Source organism: Onychostoma macrolepis, chromosome 22 (assembly GCF_012432095.1).
Source record: "Onychostoma macrolepis isolate SWU-2019 chromosome 22, ASM1243209v1, whole genome shotgun sequence".
In the NCBI taxonomy this organism is placed as follows: Eukaryota; Metazoa; Chordata; class Actinopteri; order Cypriniformes; family Cyprinidae; genus Onychostoma; species Onychostoma macrolepis.
The window spans coordinates 6,812,541-6,828,823 of record NC_081176.1 but is presented as its reverse complement, the minus strand read 5'-3'; the positions used below and the strand labels follow the sequence as shown (position 1 = coordinate 6,828,823).

Here is a 16,283-nt window from a genome sequence, read left to right as displayed (position 1 = left end):
AATTACAGCTAATGGAAACAACATGCACAATCAGCAAAAACAATGTCTAAAAGTATTTTTGTGCTTTTAAAATACATGTATACAAGTGTGTGTGTGTGTGTGTGTGTGTGTATATGTGTATGTGTGTATATATATATATATATATATATATATATATATATATATATATATATATATATATATATATATATATATATATATATATATATATATATATATATATATATATATATATATATATATATATACTGAAATTGAGAGAGAAGAAAGAGTTTGTCTGTCACTCAACTGTTGTGTCTCAGTTGTTTCTCACTGGACGCTACTTAATCTCACACAGAGACAAACAACTATCTGAATAAACTCCAAATCCAGCATAGAGTGGTTCAGTGAATCTGCTGTTGAATGTGTATATGTGTGTGAGTGTGTTTGTGTCAGAGACACTGTAGAAGGACAGAACACCAACGGCCCAGTCCAGATACACTCCTACTCTATTAGAGCTTGAAGTGACAGATATTTCTTTTCTCTTATTCTTGTGTCTGGCTGTGAATCTGTTATTAATGCAGTTCAGACTCCAGGATTTTTCACTGAATCCAAAGCGACAGTTATCACCATTCCCTTTCCTGCTGATTCCTTTATATGTCACTGATATATTGACCGCAAACCCGCTCCATTCAGTCTCCCAGTAACAGTGTCCAGACAGACTCTCTCTACACAGAATCTGATGATGCTCATCAAATCTCTCTGGATGATCAGGATACGGCTGCTTCTCTGACACAAGTGTCATCTTTCTGTTCCTCTCAAATAGAGCAAGACGAGTGTTTGCTGTGTTTGGATTCAGTGTGAGATCACATGCATCTACAAAAAGAGAGAGAATGATTTATGTTATAAATGTTTGAATATCTCAACAAATTTGGGTTATAAGGACGTTTACAGAAACCTCATTATCTTGGCTCATTCAAGACTCTTTATATCTGTTGTAATAAAAATAAGTAAACTAATAGGTATGATATAGTGTTGTATTTTAGAATTTGAATTAAGATTGTTAATAAAACTAAATTTGAATAATTCTAATAATTTTACTACTTTTTGTTTTTAATTAACAAGCTTTACAATTTTTGGACCACTTGAGGTAGACTGACAGAAAACAACAATAATGATTAAGGGTGTGTGTGTGTGTGTGTGTGACGTACATTTCTGTGGTCCTGCTTTAATCCTGAACCCTGCTCCATGATCCACACTATAAAAACAAAAGAGATTTTATTGGCCATTAAAAAGTCATAAACAGACAAAATTATGTAACCTTTTTAAATGGCAAACATGAAAAGTCGGGAGTGGGTTTATAAGCTACATGTAATTAAGGGCTTAAATTTTGGTCTGTTCTTCACACAAAGTTATTAAAGCTGTCTCTTTCTGATGAAGATCATTTAAGATCCTCTGCCTGTCCTCCATCATTTTATTGTAGTTCTTGATTCAGCCTCCATCACTGAATAAAATCCTCAAGCTTAAATGATCAGTGAACAAAGTTCAGTCTGTACATTAATGTCAGTATGCTTTCATTTGTGTATGTTTTAATCCATGACTGATATTCATCCATTAACTGCAGAATCTCTTGTTGGTCAGCTGAACTGAGCTGATCTGCGTTATTCAGTAACATGAGGTCGAACATCACTTCTCGTTTAGACTGTGATCTCTGAACCTCTGTCTTGAATCTGTTTTACTTTACAGAGCATACTTGAGTACGTACTTGAGCTTGTCCAGTCTGTAGTTTGGATCAGAGAGCAGCTTGACTAATGATTGTCCTGGGTGATTGTAGCTCAGATCCAGCTCTCTCAGGTGTGAGGGGTTTGAACTCAGAGCTGAAGCCAGATAACAACAGCCTTCCTCTGTCACCATACAGCCAGATAATCTACAAACACACACACACTCAACATCACATGATCTGTCAGATCAGAATTGATCAAGTACAAGACCACAACATACAAATATGTTTTATTGATCTAAATGTAAAAGGAATTTTCAGCAATTTTAGTATATTCTGGATTTTTTCTCTCTATACTGTATATATACATATACATATACTGTACATACACACACACAGTGGGGCAAAAAAGTATTTAGTCAGCCACCAATTGTGCAAGTTCTCCCACTTAAAAAGATGAGAGAGGACTGTAATTTTCATCATAGGTATACCTCAACTATGAGAGACAAAATGAGAGAGAAAAAATCCAGAAAATCACATTGTAGGATTTTTAAAGAATTAATTGGTAAATTCCTCGGTAAAATAAGTATTTGGTCACCTACAAACAAGCAAGATTTCTGGCTCTCACAGACCTGTAACTTCTTCTTTAAGAGGCTCCTCTGTCCTCCACTCGTTACCTGTATTAATGGCATCTGTTTGAACTCGTTATCAGTATAAAAGACACCTGTCCACAACCTCAAACAGTCCAACTCCAAACTCCACCATGGCCAAGACCAAAGAGCTGTCAAAGGACACCAGAAACAAAATTGTAGACCTGCACCAGGCTGGGAAGACTGAATCTGCAATAGGTAAGCAGCTTGGTATGAAGAAATCAACTGTGGGAGCAATTATTAGAAAATGGAAGACATACAAGACCACTGATAATCTCCCTCGATCTGGGGCTCCACGCAAGATCTCACCCCGTGGGGTCAAAATGATCACAAGAACTGTGAGCAAAAATCCCAGAACCACACGGGGGGACCTAGTGAATGACCTGCAGAAAGCTGGGACCAAAGTAACAAAGGCTACCATCAGAAACACACTGCGCCGCCTGGGACTCAAATCCTGCAGTGCCAGACGTGTCCCCCTGCTTAAGCCAGTACATGTCCGGGCCCGTCTGAAGTTTGCTAGAGAGCATTTGGATGATCCAGAAGAGGATTGGGAGAATGTCATATGGTCAGATGAAACCAAAATAGAACTTTTTGGTAAAAACTCAACTTATCGTGTTTGAAGGAGAAAGAATGCTGAGTTGCATCCAAAGAACACCATACCTACTGTGAAGCATGGGGGTGGAAACATCATGCTTTGGGGCTGTTTTTCTGCAAAGGGACCAGGACGACTGATCCGTGTAAACGAAAGAATGAATGGGGCCATGTATCGTGAGATTTTGAGTGAAAACCTCCTTCCATCAGCAAGGGCATTGAAGATGAAACGTGGCTGGGTCTTTCAGCATGACAATGATGCCAAACACACCGCCCGGGCAACGAAGGAGTGGCTTCGTAAGAAGCATTTCAAGGTCCTGGAGTGGCCTAGCCAGTTTCCAGATCTCAACCCCATCAAAAATCTATTTCATTACTGCTCTAGAGGAGATCTGCATGGAGGAATGGGTCAAAATACCAGCAACAGTGTGTGAAAACCTTGTGAAGACTTACAGAAAACGTTTGACCTCTGTCATTGCCAACAAAGGGTACATAACAAAGTATTGAGATGAAATTTTGTTGTTGACCAAATACTTATTTTCCACCATAATTTGCAAATAAATTCTTTAAAAATCCTACAATGTGGTTTTTTTTTTTTCCTCACTTTGTCTCTCATAGTTGAGGTATACCTATGATGAAAATTACAGGCCTCTCTCATCTTTTTAAGTGGGCGAACTTGCACAATTGGTGGCTGACTAAATACTTTTTTGCCCCACTCTATGTGTGTGTGTGTGTATATATATATATATATATATATAATTTTTTTTTTTTTTTGATCGTGTCATTTGTAACAGTTTCATCTCCACTCCTCACTACTTTCACAATTTAATCAGTGAATACATAATTTTCATAATGCATTTAATAAAATGGTTAACAACAGAAATATTAAGATCATTATTTTCATTGAAACCATATTTAAAGCCAATTTAATTCATCTTTTCATTAGAAGATCTAGTCACTGATATAACAGAACATCACTGCAGCAAAAATGGTGCAGTGAACAGATGCTACTATATCATGGAATACAATACAGTTAAATGCTGTGTTGCAATCAGATAGTACTTGATATTTTTGCTTTATTTTTTTTCTAACCTCAGAATTTTGAGTTGACAGTTTGGGTTCTTCAGTTTGTATAGCACTATAGTATTGTTTTGTATCTCGGTGTCTGTGTTATTGTTACTGTATGTAATTTCAGCACACACAAGAAGTAATGTGACAGATACATTGCGAATTAAATGCTGCAATTCATTTGCAAATATCTATTTTTCCTCCTCCCAAAAACCTAAAAAACTTGGAGCAAAAAATTAAAAAGAAAGCCGAAGTCTTGAGACTTGGATCTGTTGATACATTGGAAACACACAATTGATCAGGACATTTATCGGTTTTTCTTACCTCAATATGTTAAGCTGACAGTTTGGACTCTTCAGTCCAACAGAGAGAAGCTTCACTCCTGAATCCTGCAGGTCATTGTTACTAAGGTCCAGCTCTCTCAGTGAGGAGTTTGATGATTGTAGAGATGAAGACAAACTTTCACAGCACTGATCAGTGAGATTACAGCCTGCAAGTCTATAACACAAGATTAATAAAACTGACTGGAAATCAGCTCAAAAATGTATCTTGATAATATTAAGTTATTCTAAACTGACTCAGGGCCAGTTATAGAGATAAAGCTCTGTTTGCTGAAATCACATGACTAATTTAGGCTGCATGTACACCAAAGCATTTTTTTTGTTCAGTTGAGGTGCTTTGTTTGCTATGATACAGAATATCCATTGAAGTAATGTGACAGCCACATCACGAATGAAATGTTGCAATAATTATTTTTCATATCTTTATTAGTGGTAGTCCGGTAATTCCATCTGGTAAAGACATGAATACTTGAAGACAAGCAATATTAACTTCTCCATTGTTGTTCAGTCATAGTACAATTAGGATGTGACAGTTCCTCTGCTGTGATTGGAAAGCTGACTGAAAAGTGATTGTGATGAGTGCTCCATTTTACATTCATCAAAATTCTTCAACTCTCGGTGATCAGAAAATAACACTGAGTGCTGAAAAATAAATATTCAGCACCTTGTCACGCTGCTGCTGTTTTAAAAAAACACTGTGATCCAATTGAAAAAAATATTTAACAAAAATACTCTTTGGTGGACACACAGCCCTTTATTCCAAAACAAGTGTGCCGCACAAATCTTGAAAAGTGAAGCCAAAACTTTTTCGATCACCCCCAGATGGCTGGTCCCAAAATAGGTCATAAATCCCACCATCTCCATGTAATCTAATGGGTCATGAGACAAACTAAATAATTAAATTACACTTCAAATATTTTTTTTCCAAAGATGGTTTTGTCATTTTATGTAGTTTTTATCATGCTGATGTAAGTTCAAGGGTTCCTTTTATAAATAAGTCTGGTTTTAGTAAGTTATGTGATGCTATAAAAATGGGAGTGTGACATCATGATTCACAGCTGAGATTGACAGCTTCTGAGCAAACTGAGGCGCCAACAGACTTTTTCGGGATCTTCACGAGGAGATTGAAGTTGTATTTACCTTATTTTAACACAAGCCTCTAGTATGGCAATCAGCAGACAAAAATTAGTCAGGCTAATTAAAAAGAGTCAGGGGCATGTGCTTGCGATCGACTCTGTGGGAGTGTGGGCAGGACACGACTCCACTTCACTCACTACTGTGCAGACTCGGGTCCCGAGTTCACTACTGCACAGACTCTGGTCCTAAATCAGCGCAATATGTCCTCGCCCTATTGGGAGATTAGCAGCTTCACTTTTCTTCAGTGGAAGAGAGTGAAGGTGTATCGTCCATCTTTTTTTCAATTTATGTTCCAAAACAACTGATTCTACACAACTGTGCCGTAAAATGTAAAAATTAAATAAGAGATCAACACATACAACCCAAATTCCAGAAATGTTGGGACGTTTTTTAAATTTGAATAAAATGAAAACTAAAATAATTTTAAATCACATGAGCCAATATTTTATTCACAATAGAACATAGAAAACATAACAAATGTTTAAACTGAGAAATTGTACAAATTGTGTTATGTGTTATGCACAAAATTAGGTCATTTCAAATTTGATGCCTGCTACAGGTCTCAAAATAGTTGGGGCAGGGGCATGTTTACCATGGTGTGGAATCTCCTCTTCTTTTCAAAACAGTTTGAAGATGTCTGGGCATCGAGGTTATGAGTTTCTGGAGTTTTGGTATTGGAATTTGGTCCCATTCTTGCCTGATATAGGTTTCCAGCTGCTGAAGAGTTCATGGTCGTCTTTGACGTATTTTTTGTTTAATGATGCACCAAATGTTCTCTATAGGTGAAAGATCTGGACTGCAGGCAGGCCAATTCAGCACCCGTACTCTTCTACTACAAAGCCATGCTGTTGTAATAGCTGCGGTATGTGGTTTTGCATTGTCCTGCTGAAATACACAAGGCCTTCCCTGAAATAGACTTCGTCTGGAGGGGAGCATATGTTGCTCTAAAACCTTTATATACCTTTCAGCATTCATAGTGCCTTCCAAAATATGCAAGCTGCCCATACCGTATGCACTTATGCACCCCCATACCATCAGAGATGCTGGCTGAACTGAATGCTGATGACACGCTGGAAGGTCTCCCTCCGCTTTAGCTCGGAGGACACGGTGTCCATGATTTCAAACAAGAATGTCAAATTTGGACTCGTCTGACCATAGAACACTTTTCTACTTTGAAACAGTCAGTGGGGGTTTGGGTCCTGTGGCTAATTTTACACAATAATTACAAAATTGGTCTCATTTTTAAAAAGGTTTCTATTTCATGAAAAATTTGCCTTATTAAATGAACTATTATTTATAAGGTTTTTATTTTCCTTCTGGGGCCTGAAATATAGGAATTTTGGTCAATATTGATAATTAAACAATATTTTGCTGAATGTGTTTTTGTGCTGGCACCTTGGCTGATTTAGGTCTGTCATGGATTAGTAAATATGACAATAAAACCGCCAGTAGGTGGCAGCACATCCCTGTTTTAATAAATGACTTACTGAATCATTCATATCAAACAATTCGTTCAAAACGGCTGATTCAATAGAAACGAAACACGTGAATGGACCGTTGAATCACTGGCTCACTCGATTCGTTCAAAAACTGATTAATTCACAGAATGAAACACCGTGTTGCTATGCACTGTTGTATAAAACTAATAGCACATTTGTGTTTGCGGCCTCACGCACGTGCTGATATACAGAAAAGTACATTGCTTGTGCAATGAATATAAAAACGTAAAAACTCATACATTGGTATTTTTTGTTTCATTGATGGAATTATAAGGGCATTCCAACTGTATTCTAATGGGCTTCATCGTGCAGTGAATGCTTTTGAAATCTCAAGACGTGTTTTTTTTTTTTTTTCAAAGTTGGATAATATCAGCTCTCCTATTGTCTCTCGGTCCCTCACAGTCACACATACATTATGTCAGGAGAATGTCTTTAAATTCTAATCAAGTAAAAATCATACCTTCTGTTGTCTTCTTTTTAGAAAACTTCAAAAGTTGCGCTTGAAGCATTTTGCGCGAAAAATGACGAAATTGCTTCTGCTTGTGGTGCAGCTTGTTACAGTACCAAGTTCTGATTGGCCAATCGCCGTTATTTAGTTAGTTTTTTATTTTAACATTTCATGTGCATGATGAATTTTACATAATACACAATTAATAATCCAAAGGGGGTGGTAAGGGGGGGATGGTGGTTTTACAAAGGGGATGCTTTTTGTAATTTTCTTCCACCAGGGGGATGCCATCCCCCCGCATCCCCCTTCTCCTGTTTCTCCGAAACTTTTGATGATATTATGCACTGTAGAAAGCCTTTGCAATTTGACGTTGAGGAAAGTTGTTTTTAAAGTATTCCACAATCTTTTTACACACTCTTTCACAGATTGGAGAGCCTCCGCCCACCAACTCATAACCTCGATGCCCAGACATTTTCACACTGTTTTGAAAAGAAGAGGGGATTCTACACCATGGTAAACATGCCCCTGTAGCAGGCATCAAATTTGAAATGAGCTCATTTAGTGGATAAAAGTGTAAAATTTCTCAGTTTAACCTTTATGTTATCTATGTTCTATTGTGAATAAAATATTGGCTCATGTGATTTAAAATTCTTTTAGTTTTCATTTTATTCAAATTTAAAAAACGTCCCAACACTTCCGGAAATTCAGGTTGTAAGAATAATGATCATTGTTCTTGTACATAATGCAAAATAGTACTTCATTATTCAAGTTTTGATCATGTGTCTTTACAGTTCAACACTATATTTGTCTTTTGCTGCATTCACAGTATTCATGTTTTTGGATTCATGTCTTAGATTTTGATTTACTTCATTGGGCTGCTGTTGTTGTTGTTGTTTTTTTGTTGTTGTTTGTTTTGTTTTTTTATTCCTGCCTGATTACATGATTACAAAATATCATTAATGGTTTGCCATTTAATTTTAAAGGAGTCATCCTTAATAATTTCAGACTGAACTCAACAACAGAATGTTCAGCAGAAGAGTTTTAAAAAAACTGCCCATTTAATTGTAAAGGTTAGAGAAAGTGTTTATGACAACAATTTAACCCAATTTTATTTTTGTTTGGCCCTTGGCTCATGACCTCTTCTCTGAGTCTGATAGGTTACACATGTTGTTTGGAGTGAGCCATGAGGGATTAAACACATTAGAAAGTTTTGTCCTCAGCTTCTGATTTCCCTTTAAATTGTGTTACTGTGTCTCAACAAAACAGAAAAATGCAGTTCAATATCCGATCATGTTAATCAATACTCACAGAGCTTTTCTGCAATTCACCACAGCTGGTATCAGTCTGCTTCTACCCTCATCTGATGTGTTGTATTTCTTCAGATCAAACTCATCCAGCACCTCCTCTGATATCTGAAGCATGTAGTCGATTGCTGAGCAGTGAGATGGGGAGAGTCGATTCGAGTGACTCTCTAATTTCACAAACTCCTGGATCTCTCTGTACAAAGTCTGATCCTTCATTTCTAGCAGACAGAGGAACAGATTGATGCATCTGTCAGCTGAGAGATGTTCATCACCCTTGATTTTGCTTTTAATGTGCTGTGTGAGTCTCTTGATGGTATCTGAGCTGTTCACTGTGTGTGTCAGTAGATCCTCCAAGAGTCTCTGATTGGACTCCAGTGAGACGCCCAGCAGGAATCGCAGGAAAAGATTCAGGTGTCCATTTTCACTCTGTAAAGATTTATTAACTGCTGCTTTTAGTAGCTGAATCAGAGAGTTATCCTTAAACCTGACCCACATATAATCTAGAAACAACTTTAGTGATTCCTTATTCTTGACTAAAAAGCAGTAAAACACATAGAAAGCAGCTAGAAACTCCTGAAAGCTCAGATGAATGAAGCTGTAGACTTTCCTTTGATGAATCACAGATTCCTCCTTAAAGATCTCAGTGCAAATCCCAGAATGCACTGAGGCATCGGTGACATCTATGCCGCTCTCAATCAGGTCCTCCTCATAGAACATCACATTGCCCTTCATCAGCTGTTTGAAAGCCAGTTCAGCAAGTTTCACAATCACTTCTCTGTTGGCCTGCAGGAGTTTCTCTGGATCTCTGTCTTCATACTTCTGGTTCCTCATGTTGATCTGAGTCAGCAGGAAGTGGATGTACATTTCAGTCAGAGTTTGAGGGATTTCTGCACTCAGATCTTCTTCCAGGAGCTTCTGAAGCACAGTGGATGAGATCCAGCAGAAGACGGGGATGTGGCACATGATGTGGAGGCTTCTTGCTCTTCTGATGTGTGAGATGATTCTGCTGGCTTGATGCTCATCACTGATTCTCTTCCTGAAATATTCCTCCTTCTGAGGCTCAGTGAATCCCTGAATTTCCGTCAGAAGGTTGATGTATTTTGAAGGGATCTGATTGGCTGCTGCTGGTCTGGAGGTGATCCAGATGAGAGCAGACGGAAGCAGCTCTCCTCTGATGAGGTTTGACATCAACACACCCACTGATGAAGACTTATTCACATCACAAACTTTCTGATCATCTGAAAACTTCGGTGTGATTCTGCTTTCATCCAGACCATCAAAGATGAACACAACTTTACACTCCTCATAAATCTTTGAGTTCAGATCTTGAAGTTCAGGATGAAAGTCCAGCAGAAGTCTGTGAAGACTGTACTGATGATCTCGGATCAAGTTCAGCTCTCGAAATGGAAGCACAAACATGAAATCTACATCCTGATTGGCTTTTCCCTCGGTCCAGTCCAGAATGAACTTCTGCACAGAGACGGTTTTTCCAATTCCAGCAATGCCTTTAGTAAGAACAGTTTTGATTTGGTCTTTCTCCTCATGTCCTGGTTGACGTAAGGGTTTAAAGATGTCATTGCAGTAGATTGGAGTGTCTTGTGTTGTGGGTCTTTTCTCCATCTGTAAAACCTCATGTTCTTCATTCACTCGTTCACTCTCTCCCTCTATGATGTAAAGCTGTGTGTAGATCCGGTTCAGGAGGGTTTGATTTTTTTCTAGTCTGATTCCCTCAAATAAGCTCTCATACTTGTTCTTCATGCTGGTTTTGTGCTGGTCTTTGACTCTCTGTCTGATGAGGGTCTGATGGTCAGAGTCAGTGCAGGTCAGACGGGGCATCACTGATCTGATCACATGATCTCTCTGTACTCTGCAGAAACGGAGAGATAAACAGAAACACTGTGAGAAAAAAAACATTAAAAGAGAGAAAATTGTTCAAACTCTGAGCTATTTGACACGACACCACATTTACACAAAAATGTCATTTTACAGAGTATCCCACTAGCTGTGTAGAAACAACCAAGTTTGGTAGTGGACGTCACGCATAGCGACTGGTTTTGCTGTGCACCAACTATTTTTTAAATGAAGCTTATGACAGAAATTAAATGGTAGTGGGATGTTTTTTTTTTTTACATCATGTTATCTCAGATTATTAATATTATAAATGCTTATAGTGGATGATTGATTTCCTCACAACACAAATGTGTCAGAGGTCACTGCTCCATCACTGAGATTAGGAGGTATTCTCATGGATCGGTCACTCTTCATAGACACACAGGGTTCTGGAGATGCTGCTTTATGTGTGTGAACATCCTCCTCCTTCTCTCTCTTCTCACAGAGACTCATTTTACAGACAGTGCTGCAGAAATAGACATTAAAATATATAACTGAATTGAATTTGTTAATAAATAATGAAAATTCTGAATTCTTATGCCACACTAACTACTAAAAGATTTAATAAAACAAACTGTACTCTCCTGACACTTTTTTTTCCCTTATAAACACATTCAAATTCAGTAGTTCAATAGATATTGTGTTGGTTCAACTTACCTCCGTCTCAAAAATGAAGATCATCAAACACAAATTTCATTTAGTCCATAAATTTATTCAGTGTCTAGAAAGCAGCATTGAACTTCTCAAATGGATTCACATTATTCACAAACAGCTTTTCTCTCCTGGTGTTCTGAAGTCTGTTGAGTTTCACTTTTGACATAGCTGGTTCATCTGGTTTATGTTTTTAATGTTGGGTGTGTGTAAAACACCTGCACAGGTGAGCCAATTGTTAATACCCACATTTAATCCAAATACAAACACATGCACTTGTGAAAAGAAAAAGACAGAAATCATAGGCAGGATAAAATGCACATTATGGGACCCTGAGGATTACACAAAGGGTTAACCATCACAGTGACAACTAGATCTGGACTGATTTTTCCCTCATTAAATCAACATCACATGAGCAGTGTTTATTAAAGGAATATTCTGGGTTCAATACAACAAAACTTAAATTGACAGTATCTAGGTCCAGCTGTCGATTACCTCCGAAAATAATATTGACTCATCAACAAATGCGTGAACACAAATACGTAACTAAAATGTCAACACGCTTGTGATGAGAATGAAATCAGAATTCAAATGTTACAAAAAATACGACTGAGACCTTGACGGAGCACAGTTGTACTGCACAGTTATATTATATTTAGTGCTGTCAAACGATTAATCGCGATTAATTGCATCCAAAATAAAAGTTTTTGTTTACATTATATATGTACAGTACATGTACTGTGTGTATTTATTATGTATATGTAAATACACACACATACAGTATATATTTAGAAAATATTTACGTTTATACATTTCTATATTCATATTCTTATATTTTATAGGAATATTGGAGCAGCACTGCACAGATGTTCAGCGTATGACATCAAAGTACCGCGAGAGTGATTCAAAATATATAAACATAACATATTATTCTTAAATATATACATGCATGTGTTTGTATTTACTGTATATATACATTATAAATATACACACATATATTATGTAAACAAAAACTTTTATTTTGGATGCAATTAATCGCGATTAATCGTTTGACAGCACTAATTATATTATATTATTGTACAACAGTTCATTCTTTTTGTTAGCGATGGGTGCTTTCAAAAAGCTTTGCGAATCATTTGTTTTGAACCAGTAGGAGACTAAAGGAGACTTCGTTACGTCATGATGCTGCTAGGGGGCGATGATCTCTGTGTGAACTCATAACTCAGTGCCTATGTTTTTTACCTGTCTGATCTCAAATTAGTTTCAATTTGTAGACATTTTTAATGACGTGTTTGTGTGATTAAAAAGCAAAAGTTTTTCTCTTTTAGGCCTGTTTAGCCAAGAGGAAGGGCATCTGGCGTAAAACATGTGCCAAATCAGGTGTGCGGATCACTCCGCTGTGGCGACCCCTGATAAAGGGAGCAAGCCAAAGGAAGAGAGAGAGAGGCTTGTTTAGCCAAGCCCTTCATAAAACATAAAATTGTACATTAATAAAATAAAATATAAAACATGTGTGACCACACTTTCAATGAAACATTAGCAATGGGCAAAGGTGTTTTTAGGCATAAAAGGTGTGTTTGCCTGAGTTTTTGTTGCATTTACACAGTTTTGACCAGCAGGCGTCACCAGCGTGTGCAGTTTGGAGCGATTCGAAACAGTGAACCATTTTCAATTGATTCAGAGTTACTCCAGTAAGTGGCAGTAACTTTGTCTTAAAGAATAAGGAATATCCTCCTATAATGCAAATTACCCAAATTCCTAAGCTTATGCGTATACATACTGCAGGTGGTTCTAAAAAAATAGGTCAGTCTATCGGCGTACTAGACATACTGAAAAAAAAAAGAAAAGAAAAAAACCTCTTCTCTTTTGGGATGATTTCACATGTAATCTTGTTATAGGTATACCAGGGTGGCATATATTCTGTTTTTAGCATCATCTGTAACTAGATTAGAGACACACTGATTGATTCACCCAGATATGTTTGTGTGAGTAAAAAAGCCGCACACACTTTTTACACCAGTGAATATTAAGAAAAGTGCTGGGGCATGTCGTCACACAGAATGGGAAATATGAAATTCAATCTACCACCATTTTACTCAACACATTTATATTTAAAATCTATTATGGGCTATTTAAATATTTTTAAGCTAAATTTGCAAAATGGAAAGCATAAAAATATTTTGCATAATAGAAACTAGAATTAATGAACTGTAATTGTACTAAAAACAAAATGATTAACTAATTGTTTGAATTAAAAGGAATAAATTATAGCACCGCATATAAAGCATGTGTGGCAACTTGCCCCAACCAGACAATTAAAATAGGCTACCAGATACAACTTTTGTTCATAGTTGAAAAAAGAATTTCTGATTATAAGTCCTGCCAGCTTCACAATATAAAAGTTTCATAGCTATTATACATATTATCATTAACTACTACCTTTAAAGTCGTACTAGGGTATAAAGAAGTGCCCTAATTGTAGAATCACCCGTATAGGTTATAATGTCTCTAAAATATTAATTTCCAACTGTCCTACTAATCATCAGCACTCCACATGTTTACAAAGGATGACAAAAAAAACCCTTTTCACTTCCACTGATGAGAAGAATACTGGCGCCAGGCCTCAAATCCAGCCCAGCACCTCCCACCCATTCTCCATGACCTCTAATTATGTCATGCGAAAAGAGCCGTGTCCCATTGAAAACCTCGCTTAATCAAACCCAATTAATTCCGCTGGCTTCCCGTATTATCCCCTTCGAGGAACGCGTCATCCCCATCAGCCTGTTAACTTCAGCCTGCGCCGTGCCGAGGGAGCAAAATAATAGATTATGCAATTAATTTAGTCGTTAGAGACTTAATTGTTCTTAATGAATACAGTAACTCTGTAGGGGTGTCCTGTGATTCAGAGCGTCAGGATTTTCCCTCGATAACCATACGATCACTCAGCAAAATATGCTGAATCAAGTTGTGTTTTTATGTTATAGTTCACAGTGATCACAAAAAATTATCACCATATTTGTCATTGCTGATAGGCTATTAGACAATATTATGGCCACTTTAAATTTAGTTCGTGAAATTGAAACCAGGTCAAATTTAAATTCAAAAATTAAATGGAAAACCAGTAGAATACCAATGTGAGTTACAGTACATCAAACGTCTGTGTATAATAATTATACAATATTTTTATTATTATTATTTACATATTTCTTAAAAGTAAAGACAGCACAATAAATAAATCCCTGATGTATAAATACAATATTATATTAATTAGTGCTGTCAAATGATTAATCGCGATTAATCGCACCCAAAATAAAAGTTTTTGTTTACATAATACATGTGTGTGTGTACTGTAGGTGTATGTACACACACACACACACACATGTATGTATACAGTATATTTAAGAAAAATATGTTACGTTTATATATTAAATATATAAAAACTTTTATTTTCGATGCGATTAATTGTTTGACAGTACTACTATTAATATTATATAGTATTATATATCATTCCTATAGTAGATTACATGGTAAACGCATCAGTACAGTGACTTTGAAATTGAGACACGCAGGGGAAATCTTCTTAGTAGCTGAGGTCACAGATTAACCTTCGGTTTATGTATCTTGCTACCAGATGTGTGACTAAAGGAATTTGTGCAATATTTTTCCAGTAAGTTCATGATGAGACTTTTTTTAATACATGATCTTGAGAAAAGCTTTATGCATTCATACAATTTTTAAAGTTTCAGTCCTGGATGTCGTCACCCTGAGCTATTAAAGCATCTAACCTACTAAAAACCTGTGAACCGAACAGGAGATTATAAAATGGACCTTAAACACAACAGACTGACCCACATTCAAAGCATGAGAGTGGAAAAACAGCATATTTCCCTCAGCCTGGCGAACAAAGCTTTTCGCAGTGGATGAACTGCTGCTTTCCCATGATTCCTTTGTGCCAGTCCAGCTGAACGCATGCCTACCCACAACCCAGCCGCCCGTCTGCCAAGATGTGCAGCGGTCAGTGGCTGCTCGGTCTCGGCCTGGCCACTAATCCTCAGACTGAACTCATCCTGGCCTGCGGGAAAAAACTCTAATTGGGGGATTTTCTCCATCATTAACCTTGATGAGCAGCCTTCCCACCCTCCGTTCCCATCCGCGCAATCGCTAATACTTCCTACCTTGATCACTGCAAAGTTCAGCCACAGTACTAATATTTTTTACTATATATAGCATGTTTACAACAGCTAAACAGATGGTAAGGAGTGTATATTCCAACAAGTCTAATGCAACCTGTTTTCACTGAAACTGATTTTAACATTAGCATTAGCATTGCTACGCAAGTGCTAGTTTTAACGCATTACTATGTGGTTCCTAGGACATCGCTATGTGGAAAGCAGAAAGTTTTTGTAGCATGTTGCTACAATATGTGATTTTAGTTTGTTATTGGTGGTTGCCAAGGTGTCGTAATGCAGTTGTGTGTTCATTGTGGTTTTTTAGCATGTTGCTAAAAAAGGTTTTTTTAAATTGTTTTTGGTATATTACTGTGTGTTTTTTGTTTTGTTTTGTTTTTGTTGTAGAACTACATTATGTGGTTCTATATTGTTCTTGATGGTTGCCAAGGTGTTGCTATTCATTATCTAATGTGTTCGGGGTGTTATGAAATGCGATTGCTAGGTTGTTCTAAGTTAGTTTTAACACACGATTCTTAGGATGTGGCTATGTGTTAGTGGAGAGCTTTTGTAGCATGTTGCTACAATTTGTGATTTTTATGTTGCTCTTGTGGTTGCTTATTCAAATATTAACCTGCGTTACATATTTGAAAGGTAACTTAAATATTTACTTGTAAATTTAAAGGTAATGCTTTACTAGTTACTTGTTTTACTTGTAATGCTTTACCCCCAACACTCGTTGCTATGGATTAGCAAATGTGTTTGGAGTGATTGAAGTTGCTAAGTGGTTGCTAGGGTGTGGCGGGTGGTTGCTTACCATCTTCTCCTTGGCTACTGTCCCT

The 16,283-nt window shown here is 37.1% G+C and overlaps 1 protein-coding gene across 1 annotated transcript; it reads right to left on the bottom strand.

Annotated features, from left to right (window-relative positions):
- Window positions 1–319: 319 nt before the first annotated feature.
- On the bottom strand, window positions 320–11,394 carry LOC131530550 (NACHT, LRR and PYD domains-containing protein 3-like). Its single transcript, XM_058760873.1, has 7 exons — window positions 11,282–11,394; window positions 10,929–11,090; window positions 8,739–10,601; window positions 4,330–4,503; window positions 1,745–1,906; window positions 1,191–1,237; window positions 320–855 (listed from the first exon to the last, which is right to left on the bottom strand). The coding sequence occupies exons 2-7, from the start codon at window positions 11,075–11,077 to the stop codon at window positions 320–322; spliced, it is 2,931 nt and encodes a 976-aa protein (XP_058616856.1). The 5' UTR covers window positions 11,078–11,090; window positions 11,282–11,394.
- Window positions 11,395–16,283: the final 4,889 nt, after the last annotated feature.